The sequence below is a fragment of the Nothoprocta perdicaria genome, unplaced genomic scaffold (assembly GCF_003342845.1).
Source record: "Nothoprocta perdicaria isolate Ctin4 unplaced genomic scaffold, notPer1 scaffold_143, whole genome shotgun sequence".
In the NCBI taxonomy this organism is placed as follows: Eukaryota; Metazoa; Chordata; class Aves; order Tinamiformes; family Tinamidae; genus Nothoprocta; species Nothoprocta perdicaria.
The window spans coordinates 1205256-1227601 of record NW_020454572.1 but is presented as its reverse complement, the minus strand read 5'-3'; the positions used below and the strand labels follow the sequence as shown (position 1 = coordinate 1227601).

The following is a 22346-nucleotide window of genomic DNA, read 5'->3' as shown; positions in this document are numbered from 1 at the left end:
GCGCGGGGCGGCGGGGACGGGGGGGGTCCGCTTCCCTTTGCAGTGGGGATAGGGCACGGGGACGCGGCGCGGCCCCCTTTGTGCGGGGCCACGGCGCAGGGTGGTGGCCGGCCCCCTCTGCCCGCTTTGTGCGGGGACTCGGCGTGAGGACATGGCCCGGCCCTGCTGTGCATGGGGACGTGGCGCGGGGACACGGCAAGGGACCCCTGTGCATGGGGACACGGCGTGAGGACACGGGGAAAGAGGGCAGGGGCAGGGCACAGCCCCCTTCCCCTAGAGATGCCATGCAAGAACACATCACACCCCTTTTGTATAGGGACATAGTGCAGGACCACAGCATGTCCCCCTTTGCATGGGGACACAGGGCACATGTCACAGCTCCCTTCTCAGGGGACACAGCACAGGGAAAACATCACAGCCCATTCCCGTGGGACACAGTGCAGGGAGAGATCACGGGCTCCTTAGCACAGGAACATGATGCAGGGACACAGCACGGCCCGTTTGCATGGGGACATGGTGSGGGGACATGGTGCAGGGACATGTCACAGCCCTCCTTGGCAAGGGGACACACTACAGAGCCACAACACGGACCGCTTGGCGTGGGTGAATTAGACTGGGGACATGTCACACCCCCCTTGGCATGGGGCCACTGCACAGGGTCACAGCRCGGTCCTCCCAGGCATCCCGTCCCCCTTGGAGGGCCACACACACTGGCGGGCTCCCGCTGAGGCCGCCACGCTCATCACAGGCTGGTCCCTTGTGGTGGCTCCTGCACCGCGCAGCTCCCGCTGGCTCCACGTCTCCTCCGGTGGGCACCGTCCCTGGCGCGCCAGGCTCGGCCGCGTGTCAAGTGGCTGCCGTGCCCGCCCGTGGGGGCAAAGTCCCCATCGTCAGCRCTGCGTGCCGGGGCAGGGCTGAGGGCTGAGCCGCCCGCTGGCCCTGGAAACCCCCTGGCCCTCGCCGCGGGGTGGTGAGGGCAGCCCGGCGCGGGCGCCCCTGGACCCCCCCCCGGCTCCCTCGCTGTGCCCCCAGCTGCCGGTGGCTCCCGGCAGCACCCGGCGCCCGCACGTCTGCGCCTCCCCTCGCGGCGCTCTGCGATGGACCGAGGCCGCAGCGCCCGCCCACAGGCCGCTATGGAGCGAGCGGGGCCGGCCGCTGCTGAGGGGAACTAGCCCCTCCACCCATGGCAGGAGGCGGCCGCCTGTGGCTCCAGCACGCCGGCCTGACTCCCACACAAGCAGCACGAGGGGGCTCCCAGCGCCGGCGAGGCCCRGACGGGTCCACAGGTGCTCCAGCCATGTAGCTCCAGCTGGTGGCTCCACTGACCGCCACCACCCAGCCGCTGCCATGCGACGGGGCTACGCGGCCGTCCTGTGTGAGTGGGGTGCCCCGGGAGGGCGGCGTGGGGGCCCCCGCGCTGGGCTGGCTCCTCGCTACGGAGCTCACGCTGCTCCTCGGCGCCCGCCCAGGTGTCCTGGCCGTCATGGGGCTGGAGGCGGCCGCGTTGGGTGAATGCGAGATCACTCAGCTGCTCCAGGACAAGCTGCAGTACGAGATGCGCCTGCAGTACATGGTAACTCTGCCCACTGCCCCCCACTGTCCCCTTGCTCGTGCAGGACCCTAGACCCATGGGAGGGGCACAGGTCCCATCCCTGGCTTTGGGCACCCCATCATCTCTGTGGTTGAGCAACCTCGGCTTCTTCACCATGGAGCCCTCAGCTCCTCACCATGGAGCTCCCTCACATGGAGCTTCCTCACCATGGAGCTCCTCGCTGCTGCCATCTCACCCTGGCGGGGTGGCCATGCTCAAGGGCTCCATCCCTGGCACCCCTTCCCCGTGCTGACGCAATGGGTGACACGCAGATTCCGTGGCCGTGGTGCWGTTCAGGGGCTTCCCCTTCTCTGAGCGACAGTGGCCGGGATGCTCCTGCTGCCACTGGCTCGGCCCGGAGGACGGGCTGGAGACCTTTGCTGCCAGCGGTCAGGCTCTCTCTCGCCCTTGCAGAAACACTACTTCCCTCTCGACTACACCGTGCAGGTCCAGTACGAAGAGGTGCTGCGGCCCTCCAACATYACCCGCTTGGTAAAGTGCCTGCCTGGAGCCAGGGCTGGCCACTCTGCTGTGTGCCAGCCTGAGGCTGGGCTCCTTGGGGTCCTCCCCTTATGGTGGGATACCCCAGTGTGTCCCCAGAGCCTGGGGACACTCGGGGCAGGGTGCCCATCACAGCTGGCTCCCACCTGGGCACCCTCTTGCCCACAGCGCAACGGGACGGTGTCGGAGGCAGCGCTGCGGTACCTCTGGTTCCACGTGAGCTCCCAGGCGCTGCTGAGGATCCGCCAGGTGCTGCCGGAGAAGCACCCATCCTGGAAGTACACGCAGGAGCTGTGCCGCCTCTTTGACGCCCTGGGCAGGGAGTACGGTGCCTACCGGCAGGTGGGCACCCTGGCTCGCACCAGCACCCAAGTGCTGAATGGGCCCTTGCACACATGTGGGTGCTGGGGGCGCTCCTGAGGGTGCACATCTGGTGTGAGGCTGTGGCACAACTGAGCAGGAGGCTCCACATCTGGCATCAGTGGGTCAGTGGAAGAATTCTTGCCTGCCATGTGGGAATCTTTGTTCAATACCYGACCAATGTAGCCTTCCTTTTGTGCTGGGCTGGAGGATGCGCTAGTGGCTGAGGAAGGGSCAGGGTGTCCTGCACCCAGACACAGGACTGGTCCTGGAGGCAGTGTCACTCTTCGGACTGTAGTCCCAACCTGAAGTGTTTGATGGGGTGGTTGTTTGCCCGAGCTTAGCCCAAACTTCGCTACTCAGTGTTAACTCTGAAGCCTAATGCCAACACTGTTAAGCCTGATGGTGTCTCAGAAAGCAGAATTAGGCCCTGGCATGGCTTGAGCCCTTGAAATCAGGTCTGTTTGGGCCCTGAGGATCCCAGAAAGTAGCGGACATCCCTGCTATCCCCAGCACCCCTCACCCTGTCCCAGTGCAACAGGGCCATTCTGCATCCAGAGAGTGACTTTGTCACAGAAACTGCAGCTCCAGGTCAGGCCTTTTCCTCCCCTCATTTCCTTTCTTGCAAAATGCCCCAGTGYGTGGGAGGAGAGGCCCAGCCTGGCTCGCGTGCAGCAGTGGAGCCAGTGCAGCGGATCCCCTGTGCGTGCAACCAGGCCACTGCGAGTGCTGGGGCTGCTGGGGTGCAGGGCCGTGGGGCAGCTGTGCGGGCAGCTCCACATCTGGCATTGGTGGTTCAGTGGTAGAATTCTCGCCTGCCACGCGGGAGGCCCGGGTTCGATTCCCGGCCAATGCAGAGCYGCTRTTTTTGCCGCTTTTTTTTTTTTTTTTTAACCCTCTGGAGCAGCTCAGAAATTGCTGCTGCTCCCCAAAATGGGTAGGAGCTCTGAGGCCTAAGCCACCTCCATGGCAGGGTGACCAGAGCCCACCCCAAAGAGGCTCCGTCTGCTCCAGAGCAGCATCTGCCCCGGACATTCTGCTCCTCCTCTTTTGCCCAGCCCTGCAGGTCCTGTGTGAGCACACGGGGCTCCTAGGAGGKCATCAAGAGGCAGACAGAGCCAGAGCTGTCCCACAGCACCCCTTGTTTGGCTAGAGTGGTTCCTGCTGAGCTGCAGTGGGGCTGGGTGGCACGAGCATCCTCCATGTGGTGGGGTTGGGTAGCTCTGGCTTGGGGGCCAGGARCATTCTTGGTTGGGTGGCCAGGAGCATCCCTAGTGTGGTGGCAGTGAAGGACACTGGCTCAGTGGCCAACAGTTGCGCTGATGGGAAGAGCATGATGCTGATGAGGGGGAACCAAGGACTTATCCAGACAGGAGCGTTGCCACCCAGATAGGCACCGCAGTGACACGGATGTGTGCGATGTCTGCACGGGTGCCACCAGCGACACGGCCACAATGGCAGGTGCCCTTGGACCCCGTGCTCTGTGTGTTGGGGGCAGCTCTGCAGCCGAGCGCTGCGGACACCTGCGCTGTCCCCACAGACGGACGTGGACGTGGTGGTGGCCGACCTGGTGAAGCAGGTGCACAGTGCTGGGGCCGAGAGGCGGAGGAAGGCCGTGCGCCCCAAGGCCCTGCTGGACAACTGCCTCAAGGTCATGCGGATGCTCTTCGGCAGGCCCTGTGAGTGCCCGGGCAGCGGGCGCGGGGCGCCGCGGGCACAGGGACCGGCACAGCGATGACGGCGGCTCCCCTCCTTGCGCAGGTGGCTGGGGCCTCACCTAAGGCCACCGAGAGCACCGGGCGCCTTGCCAAGGGGCARCTTCCACGGCCGCCTGGGCACCAGGGACCCGGTGCAGCTCGGCTGCCTCCTCCCACCAGCACAAAGGCTCCCACGCGGCATCCGGGCACCGTGCCCGGCCGGGCAGCCCAACAAGCCCAGAGCAGCCGTGGTGCCAGTCGGGCTGAGCCCAAGCACCCAGGCGCCTCACCAGCCTTTTGCACAGGTGCAGGATGGAGAGGGGGCACCCGGACTCAACCCCCAGCAGGACGGTGGCCCCGGCCATGTTGGGAGACGCTGCCTTGTCCTGGCTGCAGTGGGTGTGATTTGTTTGTTTGTTTGTATCCCTGATGTCCTGTTGTTTTGTATATTTTTCCTCAGCTTTCATTAAAAAACAAAAGTAAAAATAAAAAGGGGGTAATTTTCTAGTGCTCTTGGCAGATAAGCATGCAACAGGGCCACCTGAAGACTCCAATGGTGACCCATATAAAAGCCAAGCAGACAGAAGCCACCTCGGCTGCCTTTTCATTCGAGGAGTCCTTCTCCTCCCTCAGCCTTTCGGAAAGGGAAGGAGGGATTTTYCCCAACAACATCTTGTTCCGAGTCAGACCCCGCGGCCTCATTTTCCTCCTCCTCTTCCTCCTATCCAGGCGCAGGGCCGTGCTGCTGCCTCCTCCTCCTCCTCCTCACGGGGAGCCCCTGSAGCCCAGGCCTTGCTTGCAAAATCTTAACAACCTTGGCTTAGCCGCGCTTGGTCGCAGGCACGTGGAGGCACTGGAGGGGAGAGGTGCTTCCCTTAATGAGCACTTATATGGCTTCATATATATACATAAATATATATATATATATACACACACATATATATATATATATATATACACACACAGACACACACACACACACATATATAAGCTATTATGTACCTTAGCTGGGATATCTCCTTTGCCTTTGCGGGCTGAGGCTTCATGTGGCACTGAAGCCCCTGTGCTGGCACTGGGTGCTTCCTGTGGGGTCTTGTGTGACTTGGGGTGATGTCCCCTGCCACAGCCCTCCTACCCAAACCCAGGTGAGCACCGAGAGAACCACAAATAGGAGCAAATAGGAGGCTTGGAGCAGCCTTTTATTAGTGCTACGATGCTGATGCAGTGCCTGGGGCGCGGGGCCGGCTGTGGGCACCGCTTCTCACCAGGGCAGGCTCTGCCCTCGCCAGTCAAGGAAGGTGCCGTTGCTGGTGGCCGAGAGCGTGGCCAGCACGTGCAGGATGCCCCGCGTGCTCTCCTCCAGTGACACGGGTTCCTGCAGAGCCCAAGGAAGGCAAGCGGCGCCTGAGCCCCAGCCTCTCCTCCTGCCTCGGCTGCCCAAGGTGGGGGCAAGGGGCTGGCATGGCGTGGGGGGGATTCCAGTGGCTGGGAACAGATGTTCCTGTAAGGAATTGTGCAGAAGCTCCCCCGGGACTAGGCCTGCTGCCCTCCCCGCTGCCCCAGTGGGTGCTCGGATGCTCACAGAGCAGCGCTCGGTGCAGACCTGCAGCTGGAGGCCAGCTCAGGAGGCCCGGAGTGCCCTCTGCTGACACACAGAAACATTCAACAGGGGCGTATAGCCTTAAAAGCAGGCTGTATATACATATATATATTTAYRTATCTATGGGGAGTGGCAGGGCAGGGAGGAAYGGGCCCCGGGTACCGGCGCTCACCGTCTCGCTGTCCGCAGGGGGCATCACGCAGCCAGGGGCAAGGGCCACACAGAGGATGCCGCTGCCACCGTACTCCAGGGCCAGGCACTTGGTGAGCATGTTGAGAGCAGCCTGGGGACGGGTGGCACCATGCCGGTCACCGTGGTGGCCTGGGCAAGGGACGCAGTGGGTGCCACGGCACAAGTACCTTGCTGCAGCGGTAGCCGATGTCCTGCCCACGCTCCCAGGCCGGTGTGGCTGCGATGGAGCCCAGGCTGCTGGAGAGGTTCACGATGGCCGCCCTGCTGCAGCTCATGGCACCCCCGGCGCGGGCCGCCTCCAGGAGCAGGGGCAAGAAGGCCTGGGGACACACGGGGAGGGGACGTAGGAGCCGCGGCGTAAGGCCGAGGGGTGCCCGCGGGGCCAGGCCTCACCTGGCACACCTGCAGCGGCCCCACGGTGTTGGYGGCGTAGCTGAGCAGCATGGACTCGGCCGTCTCGCTGGCCAGGCTGCCGCGGCGCCGCGCAGGGCCCGCGCCGGTGAGCAGCAGGTTGAGCCCCACGCCCTGCAGCCGCTCCGACACCGCTGCGGCCGCCTCCTTGATGCTGGCGGGGTCGGTGGTATCTGCGTGTGTCCCCCACCCCCGAGAAGCAAAGGTCACTGGCAGTGGAGCTGCTGCCAAATACTCCAGGCAGAGTTGCCCGGCCAGGTGGCAGAGGCCGGATTGGACCCAGCGTAACCYGCCCTGCCGCTCACTTAGTGCCCCAGGGGAAGGAAGAAGCCGGTGAGGGACCCCAGCAGCCCGGGGGATTGTGCCTGCCCCTCGGGGGCACCTACCTATGCGCAGCACCACGACGCTGGGGCAGCCCAAAGCTACCTCGTTAATGGCCTGCAAGRAGGGAGAGGGAGCTGTACACGGGGGCCGGCAGTACCGCGGGGCACATTTGGCACCTTGGGTCACCACTGCTGCCCCCTGAYCCCACATCCCTATGCTTGCAGAGCGGGGTTTGACACCCGTGCGGAGGAAGGYGGCTCAGCTTGAGTGCCGGGGACGGGTTTCGGCAAGTGCCGGCGGGAGTGGCCCAGCTCCCAGGTGTGACGCTGAGACACCTCCTGCCAGCAACACCCGCCTCGCCAGCACTCGTGTCACCTGCTTCAGGGAGAGGAAAAACAACCCCTTCCCCACAAAGACTGCGAGCGTGGCCGGAGGCGCCGTCCTACCTTGCTGCCGGGGTCGAGGCAGGCGGCGAAGAGGTGCTGGGGAGGGCTGGGCAGCTCCAGCAGCGCCTTCACCAGCCCCAGCCCCAGGCCGCCGTCGCAACCCGTCACCAGCACGGTGCGGGCACCCGCCATCCCTGCGCYGCCACCGCCTCCGCGCCCACGCTGGGCGGGCTGTGCGAGCGGAGATGCCTCCGAAGGCGGCACCACGGTGGTTTCGGGGAGATGGAGCAAAAGGGCCCAAATAGACCCTGCATCCCTAGCCTGTCCCTCCACCCATGATGCCAGGTGGGATCTGGCTCCCCAGCCCTCYCCAGCATGAAGCAGCCAGCGCGGTCATTACAGTACAACTTTTTATTAATACTGGAGTCTTCACAGTGCATTCGTTACTTGTAGCAGTGACTAGTGGGCCAGGGGAAGGGTGTGGCGGGGGGAATGGGAGAATTACCACAAAAACAAAACAAACCAAAAGCCCCCCAAAAAACAAAACAAAAAAGCCCCAAAGGAGGAGGGAATAAAAGAAAAGAAGAAGAAAAAAAGAAATCCGGGTGAGGCAAGGGGAGGGAAGCAGAGGCAGAGACAGGAGCACTGGAATAGGGAGAAGGGGGAAATAAATTAAAAAAAAAGGATCAAGTTAACAACAGCACCAGAAAAGTTACTTCTGTCAAAAGACATTTTTTTTCTTTCCCAAGGATTTTTTTTTGTTGCTGTTCTCTGTACAAAATGAGAAATAAACCCCCCAAAACCCAAACATTTGTCACTTGTCATCAGCATTTCTGGTCACGAGAAGGGATCTGGGGCCAGGGCGGACGGGCTGGGGCGAGGGGTAACTAAATCGTTATTACTAAGACTGAGTAAGAAGGGGGCTGCGATGCAACACACGCCGGGGTGGGGGGCGAGCTATGTACACCATGGGGCTGCCGGGGGGCAGGATGGGTTGGAGGGCAGCGGGGCAAGGGGAGGTTGTGCTTTCTTCAAGGCTCCGAGCACATCTGCGGGGAAGAGGCGGCCGGAGGCTCCTCCGATGCGGGAGGCTCCAGTGACCCAGCCAGGGTGGCCTCGAGGCAGAGCTGGGTCCTGCAGACGGAGCTGGGTCCTGGTGGCCACAGGACGAGTCTTGCTGCCGGCCCTGCAGCCCCTCTCCGGCTGCCAGGGAATTTGGTAAGGGGAAAAGTGCAAGGAAAGAGATGGAAGGAGAAACAGAGGAAAGGAGAGGAAAGAGAAAAATAGAAAAGAGAGAAAAGGTGCAAAAGAGAAAGGAGAGAGAGAAGGAAAGAAAGGGGGAGGGAAGGGGGAAAAAAAGAAGCGAAGGAGAAAGAAAGCAGGATAAAGAACCAAGGTGAGCAAAAAAGAGAAACAGCAAAAGCAGAAGCATGAAAGGGAAAGAAGAAGGAAAAAGTGAGAATGACAAAGGAAAAGGCAAGAAAAAGAGGAAAAGAAAGCAAAATGCACAAGCAAGAGAAAGCACAAGCAAGAGGGGAAAAGAAACGTAATAGGAACAAAGCAAGTGAGAAAAGCAAGCAAGCAAGTGAAAGCAGGCAAGGGAGAAGGCAAATGCAAGAGAAAGGGAAAGGAGACAAAAGCAAATGCAAGAGAAAGGGAAAGGAAGCTAAAGAGAAAGCAAATGCAAAAGAAAGAAAAGGCAAATGCAAGAGAAAGCAAGCGACAGAGAAGAAAGCATGAGAAAAAACGAACAAGAGAAAGGGAAAGCAAGACAGACAGAAAACACAAGAAAAGAAAGAGGAAAGCAGGAAAAGGGGAAGTGAGAAGGCAGGAAGGAAGGAGAGATGACAGCCAGCCCCTGCGGGAGTGGCTGTGCAGTGGCTCGTGGGGACCGGTGAGCGGTGAGCTCCTGGGTGCTCCCGCTCAGGTCCCACGAGTCACCCAAAAGTGCCGGGGAGGCTGCGGGCGAGTGGGGGGTGAGGGGCAAAGTACAAAAGGATCTCGGGACCCGGCTCAGCGCGGGCTTTCAGTCTCCGTACGGATGCAGGCTCTGCTTCTCCCTCTGTGAAGTGGCCTCCCGCCGGTGGCTCTGCTCCTCGGGGCGCTGTGGGCACTGCTTCGCTCTCCTCCTAGGGACACGGGGCAGCGGGATGGCACGGCGCAGGACGGGGACGGTGGGGACCGGGGACTCCATCACAATATCCGTGGGGCCGATCTGTCGTTGGTGACGGTCCTCCGCAGGCGCACCCCGCGCCGGATGGCCACCAGCATGTCTTCGGCCGGGGGGTCCATGGAGGCCGCTGGCGGTGGAGTAGGCGTCTCCTCACCGGGGCMAGGGCCCGACAGCGCTGTAGGGAAGGGGAACTGGCCTTCACCTAGGGCATGCGCACTGGCCACCAGCTCGCCGATCTTCTCCACCAAGCTGTGCCGGTTGGCGGCCAGCTGTTGGTCCTCCTCTTCCTCAGCGGAGAGGTGCTGGCCGGCCCCGGAGTAGACGGAGATCTCCATGACGTTGCTGCCCCAGGCGGTGTTGGGGAGGCTCAGCCGTTTGGGCGAAGCTTTGGCAAAATCCATGGTGCCCGGAGAGGCGTCATCGGCATAAAACACACACTCTTCGCTGCCAACCCGCGTGGGGCCGGTGTAGCTGGGGGAGTCGGGCACCGTGGGGGTCTTCACAGGGACGATGGGGGGCCGGATGGGGATGGGGCCTGCGTTGGAGAGGGTGCGGCGGACCGAGGGCTTGGTGGAAGGCGTGCGGCGGATGGTGGCGACCCCCGGYGTGGTGCCAGCTGGCAGGTTGGTGCCTGTAGGCAGCCCAGCGGTGGAGGCAGGACGCTTGGTCTGGATCATGCGCCGGTAGTTCTGGGCGATGTTGCTGTTGCGYGGGATGGTGGAGGACTTGTCGAACTCGCTCTGGGGGTCGCACTCCACGTCACCATTCACAGAATAGCAGTCGTAGTCCGAGCCTGTAGAGGGGGAGGCCAGTCAGCATGGCGGAGTGGGACGGTGGCAGCCCACCTGCCGCTGGCCAGCCCAACTACCGAGATGACCATAACCAAACTGAACCGTCACTGCTGCAACATGACCGCAACCCACCTCAATCGCCATCACAACACAATCCCTGTCAAGCCCAAACATCACCAGTGCAGCATGATCCCAGTCAGCCCCAGCCATCACCATCACAGTGAAAGCACAGCTGACCCCAGCTGTCACCAGTGCATGATAACAGCCCATCTCAGCTGTTATTGTCTCAGTGTGTTCACAATCACCCTAACCACTGCCATCACAGTGTGATCACAAGCATAACCATCACCACTGCAACACAATTCCAACCAGTCCCAACCACCRCTATCATGTGAGCACAGCCGAAACCAACCACCGCCAAAGTGTGATCACATCCATCACCAAAAGAACACAGTTACACCCAACCACAACCATTTCCATGGCTACTTTATCTCCAACCACCACATGCGACGCTAACCCAACTCTCCGGTGCTGAATCGCCGCACACAAACACATTGCCACGAATCGCCACTTCACACCCTGCATGGTGCTACCACGGGAGGACACTGCATGGCACCATGGGAGCCACCATGGCACACATGGCACAGTCACAGCCACCACTGTCAACAGTCAGAACTGCTCCAGCAGCTGGTCTCCTGCACCATGCGTGGCTCCACCAACRCTCCAAGTAATCGTGAGGTGTTCATGGTTTTGCGACACACCTCAGCATGCGCAGTCATTACATCCACCCATCCTTATCCCAAACAGCCCATGCGCTGTAACCACAGCCTCGTCCTGCAACACTTAGCACAGGCCCTAGTGCCGCCCAAGCATCCAGGACCACAGAATCACAGCAGGTTTCAGGTTGGAAGGGACCTCCAGAGATCATCTAGTCCAACTTTCCTGGTCCAGCAGGGACATCCAGAACATGTGGCACAGGGTRACATCCMGGTGGATTTGAARACCTCCGGAGAAGGAAACTCCACAACCCCCCTGGGCAGCCTGTTCCAGGGCTCTGTCACTCTCACAGTAAAAAAGCTCCTCCTCACATGGAGATGGAACTCCATGTTGCATGGAGTTCCATGTGTTGCAGCTTGCACTCATTACCCCTTGTCCTGTCACTGGCCACCACAGCTTCTCCAGCAGCACATGCCCAAGTTGCTCAGCAGGCAGCCTCACGAGCCACATGACAGGCCCAAACCTTCCACCTCATCCCACACAACCGAAATAACGTGCTCTGTGCTGCAACCGTTGGCTCATCAGCAACAGCCTGGCTCCCGCACGGAAAACAAGGGCAGGGAAAGGGCGCTAGTGGTTCATGGGGCAGATGTTGAGCACAATACAGCGGAAACATCCACAGGGAGCCAGTGGAGAAGTCAGCACGTCTCTGTGCCAAACATGCAGTGTGGGAGGACGGGCACAGCAYCATGTTAGACCCAAGGGCATCAATAACACCACGTGGGGAAGCCACCCCGAAGGACTCTCACTGCACTCTACCCTGGCGCCTCCTTTCCCACTGGGAGCGAGTCAGGCCCGCGGCACCGCTACCTTGGGAAGGGATGGTGTCCTCGGAGCAGGACGGGGTGGTCGTCTGTGTGCTGTAGCCGCTGGAATACTGCAGTGAGTCACGGCTGCTCTTCTGGTGCTCCAGGCTCAGCCCCCGGGTCAAGACCATGGCCAGGTCGCTGGCAGCAGGGGACACCTCCTCGCCGTGCTGTGGCAGGAGAGGAGTCATCCATGAGCACCCCAATGAGCCGGCCGTGCCGCCGCGGTGGCCTCAGCCACCCACACTGCCATGTGGTGACTGTCTTTGGCGCTCACCCAAAGTCACCTCACCTCCAGCACCTCACCTTGGCAGCAATGGTGGCTGGTGACATGCGGGGCCTGGGGGCTTCCTCGACGCTGATGCCCGGGTACGCCATGGCGGCTGAGGCCATCTCCGCTTCCCGCAGGTGCTCGACGCGGTCCTTGCGCCTCTGCAGGATGCTCACCACGGGCTGCTCGTAGGGGCTGGCTTTGGACCAATCCTGCCAACGGAGCCGCGCAGTGGCCGGTGAAGACGGAGCGCCAGGGTGGGAGGAGAGAGGTGGGGATGGGGACGTGCGAGGGGGCACCAACGGGGTGAGCCCTGCTCCAGGGACCAGGATGCTGGGCGGGTGGATGGAAGCAGGGAGGGCAAGAGAGGAAGAGGAGGGCCTCGCTGAGGAAGACTCGGCCTCCTCACCGCCTGCCCTGCGGGCGAGCTCACCGAGGTGGGGGAGCTGCACTCGCTAACCGACTGGCAGGTCTCCGAGGCCTCCGAGGACGCCGAGCTGGAGGACTTCTGCCGTGCCCACCGGCCCCAGAGTGGCAGCGAGTTGYGCACGCACAGAGAAGGGAGAGAAGAGAGCTGGTTAAGAAGCTGGCAGCATGCAGCAGGCGCTGGGGACGTGCAGCGCGGCGGCCCTCGCTCCGGGTTAGAGGCTGCGGGTGCAGCAGCATGCACACATCCCCCTCCTCAAACACAGCGCCCCGCTGCCCTCTGGCCATGCACCTCGCATGCCACCCTCCCGCCCATGCGCACAGGGGCGAGGAGCAGGATTTGCCCCCTTTCCGCCCCAGAAATGGGGACGTGTGCCCAGCAGTCGTGGGGAAGGTGCCTTGGCTTTGTCATCCCCGCAAGGTCCCTTGCGAGGTGTTGGCTGTGAAGCGGGGTTCTTGGGGCTGTGTTTTGGGGCAGAGGCTGGATCTGAGGCTCGCTGCTGCACATAGGGGATGTGGACACAGGCACAGGCAGTCAGCAGCTGGGCACGCCGGGCACAAGCGACGTGACTGGGGCTAGAGCTGACGACCAGCATCTCCAACAGCATCCTGGCTGGCACCAAGCATCTGCCAGGCGGATGCAGGGCCGAGAGCTGCCTTGGCCAGGGAGCAGCATGAAGTGGCCTCTGGTTCATTGTGGGGCTCACAGGATCGAGAAATACCCTGTTTCCTGACCCAATACCCCGTTTCCTGACTGAGGGGTGAATGGTGACCCCCCTCCCTAGGGGAACAGCCTGGCCTGAGCAGGGTGGCCATCCCACCTGTGTTTTTCTCCCCTGTGATGTTGTTGCCCACCTGGAAACATGCCCAGGGGTATCACAGACACCCCACCGGACAGGATCCCTGCATCTCAGCCGCTCCTTTTACAGAGGGGGAAACTGAGGCACCAAGGGGAGCTGTGTCGATTGGTGCCTGGCATCTGGTCCCTTCCCTCTTACCTGGCTGGTGATGTCCGAGGGCATCGGAGAAGGCGGTTTGGAGTAGGTGGCGTCCTGGGAGATGAAGCCCGAGTCGTGCGAGGAGACACTGGACAGACGTGTGCCCGCGTTGACCGGCTGCGCCAGGCTGCGGTAGCGATAGKTGGAACTTGGTGAGCAAGTTTGGGACCCGCCGGACCACGGGATGCCACCTTTGGCACCGCTCCCGCTGCTGGGGTGGGCATGGGGGGGAACGGTGGCGGGGGGGACGGCGGGAGAGATGATGCAAAGGAAGGAAAAGAGAGTTTAAGACAGAGGTCGGCTCCGTGGTTTCGCCGGGAGAGGAGCCAAGCAACGAGGCAGGGCTGGCCAGCGCGGCCCCCATGCAGTCCCCCCATCCCAGACCAAGAYTGAGGCTTCTCCAGGTGGGAAAACCAAGGCACCCGGCGCCCACAACGTCCCCATCCCTGCCAGAGCTCCCCACCTGCCTGAGTGGCAGGGGAGGAACAGGTTGGGCAACAGGGGGACCGTCCCTTACTCTGGATGTCCCCTGGGATGCATGGGGACGTGCCAACCCCACTGCTGCCCYAGCTGAGACCTGTTTGCTGGTGCTGCTGGAACCAGCTGGGCACGTGGCCTCTTGGAGGCTGAGGACCATCAGCTAAGCATCTCCCAGTGCCATGAGCATCCCAAATGAAGGGCTTGCTGGAGGAGCTGAGCCCGGCTGCTGGCTGCTCGGAGGACATGTGTCTGCAGCCCTCGCCCTGGCCCACGTCCCTTGCACGAGCAGCACAACACAGATGGTGGCATGGGCAGCTAGAATCCCGAGGCCCCAACGCACCTGCACATGCTGGACTTGCGGGAGCTGGAGCTGCTGGGAGAGGACGGGGGTGTCTGGTAAGACCAGCTGTAGTCTGAGCCCTTCAGGTCCTTGATGACCTGCAACAGGGAGGCCCAGGGTGAATGGTGGCCAGAGGCCTGTGTCATCCCCTGTCTGTGGGGCTGGCGGCGGCCGCAGGGCTCACCTGCTCGCTGGCAGGGGGCAGCTTGTGGGGCTCGGCCGTGAGCACCACCAGGTCGTCAATGATGCCCTGCAGGTGGGTGATCTCTCCCAGCATGGTGATCTCGCCATTCTGGAGGTGGTGGGAGGCATCAGGGCCCAGATGCCGGGCACCTTGGGCCTTCCAACTCCACTCCGCTTAGCTGGAAGACCCTCAGCGCCTCATGCTCCAAGGGCATGGATGGGGTCTCCAGGCWGGTGGTGCATCTCGGAGGGCTCCCGAGCTCCATGCAAGCAGCCAGGAACGCGGCGCCCAGCCGGGATGCTGGCACTTACCACCACAGGCTGCAGGAAGGTGATGAAGGTGCAGAAGCGGCCCCGCTCCTCGATGAGTGCCTTGCGCACTGCCTGCTTCTCTGTCTCCTCCAGCAGCAGGTACATGTCATTGACGTCCTGCAGCGCATTGTCCAGCTGGGGCTGCAGGTCCCCCTTGCCTGCGAGTGAGCGGAGAGAGCCCAGAGGCATCGAGCGAGGCCCGTGGCAGCTTCTCCCACCACCCGCCGTCCCCGGCATTGGCACCAAGGGCCCTTCTGGGTGCCGCCAAGGGACCTTTCCCACAGGAGACAGATGGACAAGCGGAGCAGGGCATGGAGCCACCAGGGCAGAGGGGCTGTGGGAGGCTGCGAGCGCACGTGGGGCAGTGGAGGGGCGCCTGGGGAGAGGCAGAGGAAGGAAGCAGAGAAGGGGCAGCGGGAGCGCGCGGCCGGGGCGGGCACCGGCGTTGCACTTACCCAGCAGCTCTACGGGGAGGATGTGGAAGGGAGGAAGGAGACAGAGAGACAGAGAAGGAGACAGAGAGAGAGAGAGATCGTGTGAACTGTGGCCCAGCGCTGGTTTCTCCGTCCCCCGGCGCCCTTCCCGCGTGCGTCCTCCTCTCCCCATCCCCRCTCACCTTTGCGGGCCTTTTTCTGGAGCTTGAGGGTGTCAGAGGATTTCTTCTTGATCTCGTGCCGGGCACGCTTGTACTCTGTGAGTGCGGGAGCAACATGAGGCGGGGACCCGGCACTCGGCTCCCCCCTGCCTGGGCATCCATCCCCTCAGGGCACCCTCCCAGCCCCAGTGCCATCACCTTTCGCGTGGTCCTTGTCCAGCTGGTTGGCCGTTTTCTTCCAGTCCTCAATCCTGTCCTGCAAAGGGGTGATGAGGCTCTCCATGAGGGCGCTGGAGCAGGGTGAGAGAGGGACAGAGTGACGGTGGGTGCCGGCGGGCAGAGCGGCTCGAGCGCCGGCCAGGCCCTAGGCGTGAGGGTGGCCCCAGCTGTGCCACCCCTGTGCTTACTTGGTGAACTGCCGGAGCTTGGCCTCGATGCTGCGGTGCCTCATGCACATGCGGGTGAGCGCCGAGCCAATRTCGCGGGTGGCCCCTGGGAGGGACAGGGAGACGTCACTGCGGCTGGCGGCAACTGTCCCCAACCCCAGTCCCGGCTAGGTCCTGCGCTCCCGGCTGGATCCYGGGAATCGGAACTCCTCTGGGTGTGCAGGGGTGGCGCTGCGGCGCGCTGGGAAGTGGGAGCTTCCCAGTGAAAACAGCTGCTAATTCTGAAAGCTAAGGATGGCCACAGCGCGGCAGTGCTGCAGAGGCTCCGTGGCGCCGCATGGCCCGGCAGAGGCAGGGAGATGGCCATCGAGGCCTCCCGTGGCGTGGGAATGATATTGTGCCCTTGGTTCTCCCGAAGAGTCCGAGTGGGAACTCCCTTCGATTCCCCCATCCTAGAGCTGGCTGTCCCGGCGCACCAAAGGAAGGTGACACGGTCTCGGGCCCCCCATCCCTGCTTTCCATGGCACCTCCTGGCCCTCAACCAGTCACCCCATCCCTGCTGACATCCCCACCAGCGGAGCCGCACCGGACACCTGGACCCTTTCCCCCTGGTGCCAGGGCCACCCCTGTTCCCTTGCTCAGGGCAGTCTCTTAATCCAGCTCCTAATGCTCTTATTCCGGATCCTCTGGCTCCTAATCCAATCCCCCCCGCAATCCCACGCGCTCATACATGTAGGCGGCCAAGCGGCTATCGAGCGCCTGTCGGAAAACACCCTGGAGCGGAAAGACGGTGGGGAGGCAGGGCCAGGGCTCGATGCGGATAACCCCCCTCGGCATCTGCATCCAGCATCATCCTTACACCAGGATGTGCGGAGCCAGGGGGAGCCTGGCTTCCTGACTCAGTTTCCCCGAGAAACCTCAGGGAAAAGCTGAACGCCCTCGGTGGCCTCAGGATGCCGTTCCTGCCTTCCCGGCTCCTGGCCAAGGCAACCGGCTGGTAAAATACAGCAGCCTCCACCTGCTCCCTCCGCCCGGCGCCGGAGCTGCGCTAGGCASGGAGCATCCCTGGTGGGTACCACGTCCTTCCCAGCCACAGGAGCCGCCGCCTGGGCTGCTCTGCTGTGGATCTCCCAGCTTTGGACGCCAGATGTTGCCCGCTGCCCAGGGTGGAGGCCGCAGCGCCAGGGAGGCGCTGGCAGCGGTGSCAGCCGGCCAGGCGCCCCGGGCAGCCGAGGGGAACTGGGGGAGCCCTAATCCGCGCCGTGCAGTGGGCTAGTGTGTTGGGAGGAGGCAGCTGATCCCTGCTCAAGCTGCCTCCTCCTCCTCCYGCGCAGCTCCAGATGGCCTGCATGCCACGAGTCTGCAAAACAGCCCGAGACCATCTGCTTGGCAGAAGCCGGGAGGTGGGAAGCGGGCACCTCGCTGCCAGGGTGGGAGCGGGAGCCTCGGTGAGGCTGCCACGGCCCCTGCGCCCGCAGCCGCTGTCAGGGCCGAGCCGCAGCCCGTGCTGCCAAAAATCCCCGGCGGCAGCGCTGGCCACGGTCCCAGAAAGTCCCCCTCCAGTAAGGGTCGTGCTGGAGAGTGGCATGGGAATGCTAGGGACAAGCAGAGGCCAGACCCCCACACTCAGCTCTGCTCACAACCATCTCCTTGCAACTCCGTCCTGCCGCTTGCTTGGAGCGCGAGGGCGAGCGGTGGCACCCAGGGGCTCCTGCCCACTTGGCCTGACCTGGCGTGGACTGGCCGCCACGCGGGTGTTCCGGGGGGCCCCCCCTCCCTGCTGACCTCTTTTCCGCCCCGCAATCCCGCTTTGCTCGCTGCCTGCTCGTCAATCTCCTGTAATCGTGGCGGGCAGCTGCCCACGGCTTCCCCTAATGCCCGCGGGCCTCGCGGGGCAACGGGTGGCTGGGTGGCGAGGCCAGCAAGCCCTGGGGGCTTCCAGCAGGACCCACCTCGGGTGTTGGTGGCCATGTCAGCCACTTTCTGGAAGGCATCGAGGAAGGCAACGGCGGCCAGCACTGTAGTCCTGGGATGGAAAGAGGGGGACAGCGCTGAGCCAGGACGTCCACGAGCGGCACGGGCCCCATCACAGCATCGACGGCCACTCACCTGAGCTGGGAGTGCAGTTTGGTCGCCTTGGAGTTGAAGTCCTCCCAGATGGGGTAAGAGCTCTGGAAGGAGGGAAGGAAGGAGTGAGGCCAACGGAGGCTGTCATCTCCGAGCTGCTCGCCACTGGCACCGCCGTGGCAGGCAAATTGCCCCTGCTGAGGCACGTGGGGCTACCAAGCATGGCCAGATAGTAGTCAGAGGTGGCCAACCACCAGGACATCCCACTAGGCCCCTGCAGACCTTAACATTGTGTGCCAAGGGCAACACCACGGCCCTGGGCATATAGAGGGCAGCCCATGTGGATTCTCTGATGGCCAATAACYGGCAGTACCTGCTGCTGGCACACAGGTGGGGAAACCGAGGCAGGCGATGTGCGGAGGGCTGCAGGGGAGGGGGTTGGGGGAGAAGGCTGGTCCTTGGCTCACACCACAAGCCCAGTTCCTACTGCCAGGATCAGATGGTGAAATCCAGCCCAAAAGGCAGAATAAGAAAAGCTGCTCATGAGCAACCCAAGCCGGTTTGCTCAGGTCGTCTCTGCCCAGCTCTCAGGGCCCCCAAAGCCCTGATGTCGCCAAGATGTCCCTGYTCTCCACCCCACAAACCAGTGCCCCCCACAGGCAGTGGGTGAAGCTTTTGGGGTGATGAAGAAGCACCCAAGGACCAAGTGGGGCTGGRGGGCAGGTCGGGGCTCTCAAGTCCTTCATGGGACTGTTGTGGGCTTGGAGATGCTGCTCATTTGTCCCGTGTACAGGGAACAGAGATGGGTGCCGGACAGACCATCCCGATGCTGCCTCTGCAAGGTYATCCTGGCAGGACCATCTGGATGCCACTATGGTGTCGCCGTCCTGGCAAGGCCATCCCAGCAAGGCCGGTYCCAGCGAGGCTAATCTCGGCGCTATCCCAGCAAGGCCATTTCCAGGGTGACATTCCCATGTCCATTCCCATCCTGGTACAGTCCCAGTGAGGCCAGTCCAGCTATGTCCTGTTGAGATCATCTCCGCAAGGCCGATCCAGGTGCCACCTCCATGAGGTCGATCCTGGCACCACCACTTTGGTGCCATCCCACTGGCGCCGTCCCTGCAAGGCCCCGCTGGCACTGTCCCCCTTTAGTGGCAACATGCSGGGTGTGTTCCAAGGACGAGGCATRGATCTGCCTCCAGATCCAGAAGGCTGCACGCTGGCATCTCCTGCTGCCCCAGGGGGCAAATTCCTCTGTGGTGGACGATGATGTTCCTCAGGAAGAGGGACTGGAGGACAAGGACGTGCCAAGGTCGTGGTTGCACTGACAGCATGAGAGGCCACAGGTACCGAGCGGGCTCCAGCCCAGATCCTCCCGGTGGAGGCCACRGGGTGCCAAAAAGCCACCGGTGACTGACCTGCGTGCTAGGCCGTGCGCATCGCTGTGCTGTCCTGCAGCAGCCGGGCATTTTCGCTCCTGACTGTGATCGGCCGTGAATGAGAGCGGAGGGAGGTCATCAAAACGTCACTTCTAGGGAGCGAGGGCACCCCCAAGCCAGGGGCGAAGCCTTCGGCCTCACGCGCTCCTGGCTGGGGCGGGCRGCTCAGGGATATGCCGTGTGCTGGGAAGCGCAGCACCCTCACCCTGTCAGCCCTGACCACGCTGCGCCTCCCCTGAGCAGGAAAACCCCCAGAGCCTTTTTTTCCCCTGCTCYGAGTGAAAAACATTTTGATACATATATATAAACAGAAATAAATCAATGCAGGTCTTCCCACGGCAGAAAGCTTCAGGCTGGGCTGCGGGGTCGGGGCTGCGGCAGGGAGGCCGGGAGCGCGCGGCGTGCGAGCAGTGAGTGGTACCGGGGCTGACGGCACCTTTCCTATTTATCTTTATTTTTATTCCTGGGCGCTGCGCTGGCTGGCTCGAGCCCTGGGGCTGCTCCCTCCTGCGCCTCCTCTGGCTCAGTGCGGAATGCAGCAGAGAGACCCCTGTCCCTGCCGAGCATCCTCGGCACCTCCATCCCCGCCACCCTTTCAAGGGCACCAGCAGGTGCCAGCAGGCGCCTGTGCTGCTCTTGCCACCCAGCACCACCCTGAGCATCCCTGGGTCCTGTGGACGTGGCCCTTTTCCCTCTGCCTCCGGACCGGCTCTCCTGGACCCGCCGCCTCCTCCCCACTCTCATCAGAGCCACCAAGGGGCTTCTCGGACAGGGGGTGCCACCCCAGGGTGCAGCATCTGTAGCACTCGGCACCCTGGGCCTCCCCGGGCGCATATCACCCTGCGACTGCCAGCACCCAGTGGCCAGAAAAACTCGGATTTTCCCACTCGAGGGCTTCTTTCCCTGCAGCACCGTGCCAGAGCCCTGCTGCTCCAGCATCGCATCCAGCCCGACCGCCTGCCTCCAAAGGGGTTAATCTCCTTCCCGGCTCGGCTTTTATTTTTTTTCTCCCCCTCCCCTGCTCGAGCAATGACAGCATTGTCTGGACTGGCTGCAGCAAGGAGCCGGAGGAAGAGGAGGCGGAGGAGGCGGAGGAGGCGGAGGAAGAGGAGGAGGAAGAGCGCTTTGCCTCCCGGAGCGAATGTGGCCGGGAGCCGGCGAGCCCCGGGGCAGGGCTGCCAGCGCTGCCCCCCAAGCCCCTCCATGCCACAGGCTGCCCGGCCACGGCCCCCCGCCAGGAAAACGCCCCGGCCCTTTTATTTTTTTTTCTTTTTTTTATTTTTTTTAAATTTTTTTTTCCCCCTCCTATTTCAGTCAGAACCAAAACAAGGGAGGGAAAAACTGCTGTTTTTAACGGCGGCCCCATCCTGCGCCTGGCGCTGGATGCAGCAGGGTGCGGAGCGGGGCCCGGGGCCCAGCGCCCTCGGCGCTCGTGGCGGGCAGAGCGGTGCCAGGAGGGTCGCGCGAGCCGCCGCGGTGCCCGCTGCGCCCACTGCCCTCCCCGGCACCCAGCTGCGGTGCCCAATGCAGAGCTGCCCCCCGCCGCGGCACCCCGGCACGGGGCCGACCCGGGGCTCCGCTCCACGACGTGCGGCTGACGGGGGGGGCTCCGGGACCCGCTGCGGGGCTGCCGCGGGTCTCCGATGTCCGGCGCGGGGGCTCCCGCAGCCCAACGCAGCCTCCCGCTACCGCAGCGTGGGGCCGATTCCCGATGCGAGTCTCCCCACGGAGGGCTCCAAACCCCGCGCGGGGGGCAGACCGCCGTGCCGGGCTGCGGGCACACGCCACGCTCCCGCTGCTACTCCCCGCCGCGCTGCCGCTCCCGGGAGAGGTTTATTTTCGGCCGCCGCTGTCACGGCGGATTTGGCGGCGGGTTGCGGCGCTCCTACCTTCATGTCGTTGATGATGGCCTGGAAAAGGCCGCCGAGGGCGCCGCACTCCTTCTCCGCCGTGTCCATGGCGGCGCTGCGGCAGCCCGGGCCGGGCGGCGCCGCCGGGCTCAGCGGCGGGCCGGGCTCAGCGGCGGGCCGGGCTCAGCGGCGGGCCGGGCTCAGCGGCGGCGGGGCCGGGCGGGGCGCGGGGGCGGGCGGGGCGGCGCGGGGCATCGCCCCCCCGGGCGCCTCTCGGCCCCGGCCGCCCCCCTGGCGGCGGAGGGGCGCGGAGCGGGGCGCGGAGCGGAGCGGGGCGCGGAGCGGAGCCGAGTGGCGCGCAGCGCGGCGCCCGGGGCGGCGGCGCGGGGCGGAGCGGGGCGCGACGGGGCGGGCGCTGCGCGGCACATGCGCTGCCGCCGCGGGGCTGGGGGCGGCCCGGGCGCACGGCGGGGGTCTCGGGGGGCAGCCCCAGGGGTGCCGCTGAGGCGGCCCCGGGAGCACGACGGGGCTGCTCGGCCGGCCCGGCGCTGGGAGGCCGCCTCGGAGGTCCCGGGGGGATCCTTGCGCTTGCAGCAGGGAGCCCCGAGAGCTGCTCAGGGTCCCCCCGGGTGCTGAGTGCAGGGTTGGTGGCAGCGGGGCCCTGGTTTGCCCTCTCTGCGCCGCTGGCCTCCAAGGCTGCGTGGCTGCGCTGGGCACCAACACAGCGAGTCGCGCCCCAAGGGGCAGCGCTGCAGGCTCCTGGCAGCAGCACTGGGCCAGAACCTCTCCCTGGGCCCGGCGGCTGTGCACAGACCGCCCTGGGCAGAAGGGCCGGTTGTTAACGTGAACCTGCTGGGCTGTCTCTGGAAGGACCTTTCCCCGGGAATGACAGGAATGTCTTTATCCTGGCCAAAAACAAGGCTGGGTGCCGGGCAGCTGAGGAAACTCACTGCCGGAGGCTAGCACCACTGCAAACAACAGCCATAAAAATGGGTGCATGGGAGGCTCGGCTTGTGCCTGTGGCCTCTCTGCATCACCGGGCAAGGGTCTCTGGGAGCAGGCCAGCCTCCGGGACCCTAAATCCCAGCACCCTACCTCAGGACCCTACCGGGACCCTAAATCCCGGCCTTCACCTCGGCCAAAGCCTCCTCGAGGAAGAGCCTGCGAGGAAGAGCACACGCGGCAGCYTCGCTCTGCATCGCTCTTTTATTTGGGCACAGGGAGCTTGAAGGGAGGAACAGAGAGTYGCTGCCCCAGCGCTGGGGCCGGGAGGGCTCCCCTGGGGTGGCCGGGGGCCACCGGGCCGGGCAAGGGGCGGCGCGGCCCTTGGGCCCGTGCGGCGCTCAGCTGATGGTCACGGGGAAGGCATTAGCAAAGTGGAGGGCGCTGG

The 22346-nt window shown here is 63.6% G+C and overlaps 3 protein-coding genes and 1 non-coding gene across 9 annotated transcripts; 2 read left to right on the top strand and 2 right to left on the bottom strand.

The window, feature by feature from the left end:
• Positions 1-1190: 1190 nt before the first annotated feature.
• On the top strand, positions 1191-4589 carry IL34 (interleukin 34). 2 transcript variants are annotated; one of them, XM_026034395.1, is made up of 6 exons: positions 1191-1375; positions 1470-1573; positions 2039-2083; positions 2261-2434; positions 3993-4131; positions 4214-4589. In XM_026034395.1, exons 1-6 carry the CDS (start codon positions 1348-1350, stop codon positions 4231-4233), a joined length of 510 nt encoding a protein of 169 aa, XP_025890180.1. In that variant the 5' UTR covers positions 1191-1347; the 3' UTR covers positions 4234-4589. The 2 variants fall into 2 exon arrangements, with proteins under 2 accessions (XP_025890180.1, XP_025890179.1); XM_026034394.1 differs by having other exon boundaries at positions 2006-2083.
• TRNAG-GCC lies at positions 3238-3308 on the top strand. The gene has a single exon. It is a non-coding gene; the product is annotated as a tRNA-Gly (tRNA).
• Positions 4590-5410: 821 nt separating the features above from the next.
• LOC112943207 (11-cis retinol dehydrogenase-like) lies at positions 5411-7254 on the bottom strand. The gene is made up of 6 exons (XM_026034342.1): positions 7123-7254; positions 6739-6790; positions 6335-6525; positions 6109-6261; positions 5922-6032; positions 5411-5524 (listed from the first exon to the last, which is right to left on the bottom strand). The coding sequence occupies exons 1-6, from the start codon at positions 7252-7254 to the stop codon at positions 5411-5413; spliced, it is 753 nt and encodes a 250-aa protein (XP_025890127.1).
• A 1719-nt stretch (positions 7255-8973) lies between these two features.
• Positions 8974-21097, bottom strand: MTSS1L (MTSS1L, I-BAR domain containing). 5 transcript variants are annotated; one of them, XM_026034427.1, is made up of 15 exons: positions 20996-21097; positions 17710-17771; positions 17553-17626; positions 15622-15706; positions 15413-15504; positions 15236-15310; positions 15075-15083; positions 14620-14777; positions 14309-14416; positions 14125-14222; positions 13305-13515; positions 12314-12388; positions 11916-12092; positions 11614-11779; positions 8974-10028 (listed from the first exon to the last, which is right to left on the bottom strand). In XM_026034427.1, the coding sequence occupies exons 1-15, from the start codon at positions 21062-21064 to the stop codon at positions 9256-9258; spliced, it is 2232 nt and encodes a 743-aa protein (XP_025890212.1). In that variant the 5' UTR covers positions 21065-21097; the 3' UTR covers positions 8974-9255. The 5 variants fall into 5 exon arrangements, with proteins under 5 accessions (XP_025890212.1, XP_025890214.1, XP_025890213.1 ...); XM_026034429.1 differs by having other exon boundaries at positions 11611-11779; positions 13305-13431; XM_026034428.1 differs by lacking the exon at positions 15075-15083 and having other exon boundaries at positions 11611-11779.
• Positions 21098-22346: the final 1249 nt, after the last annotated feature.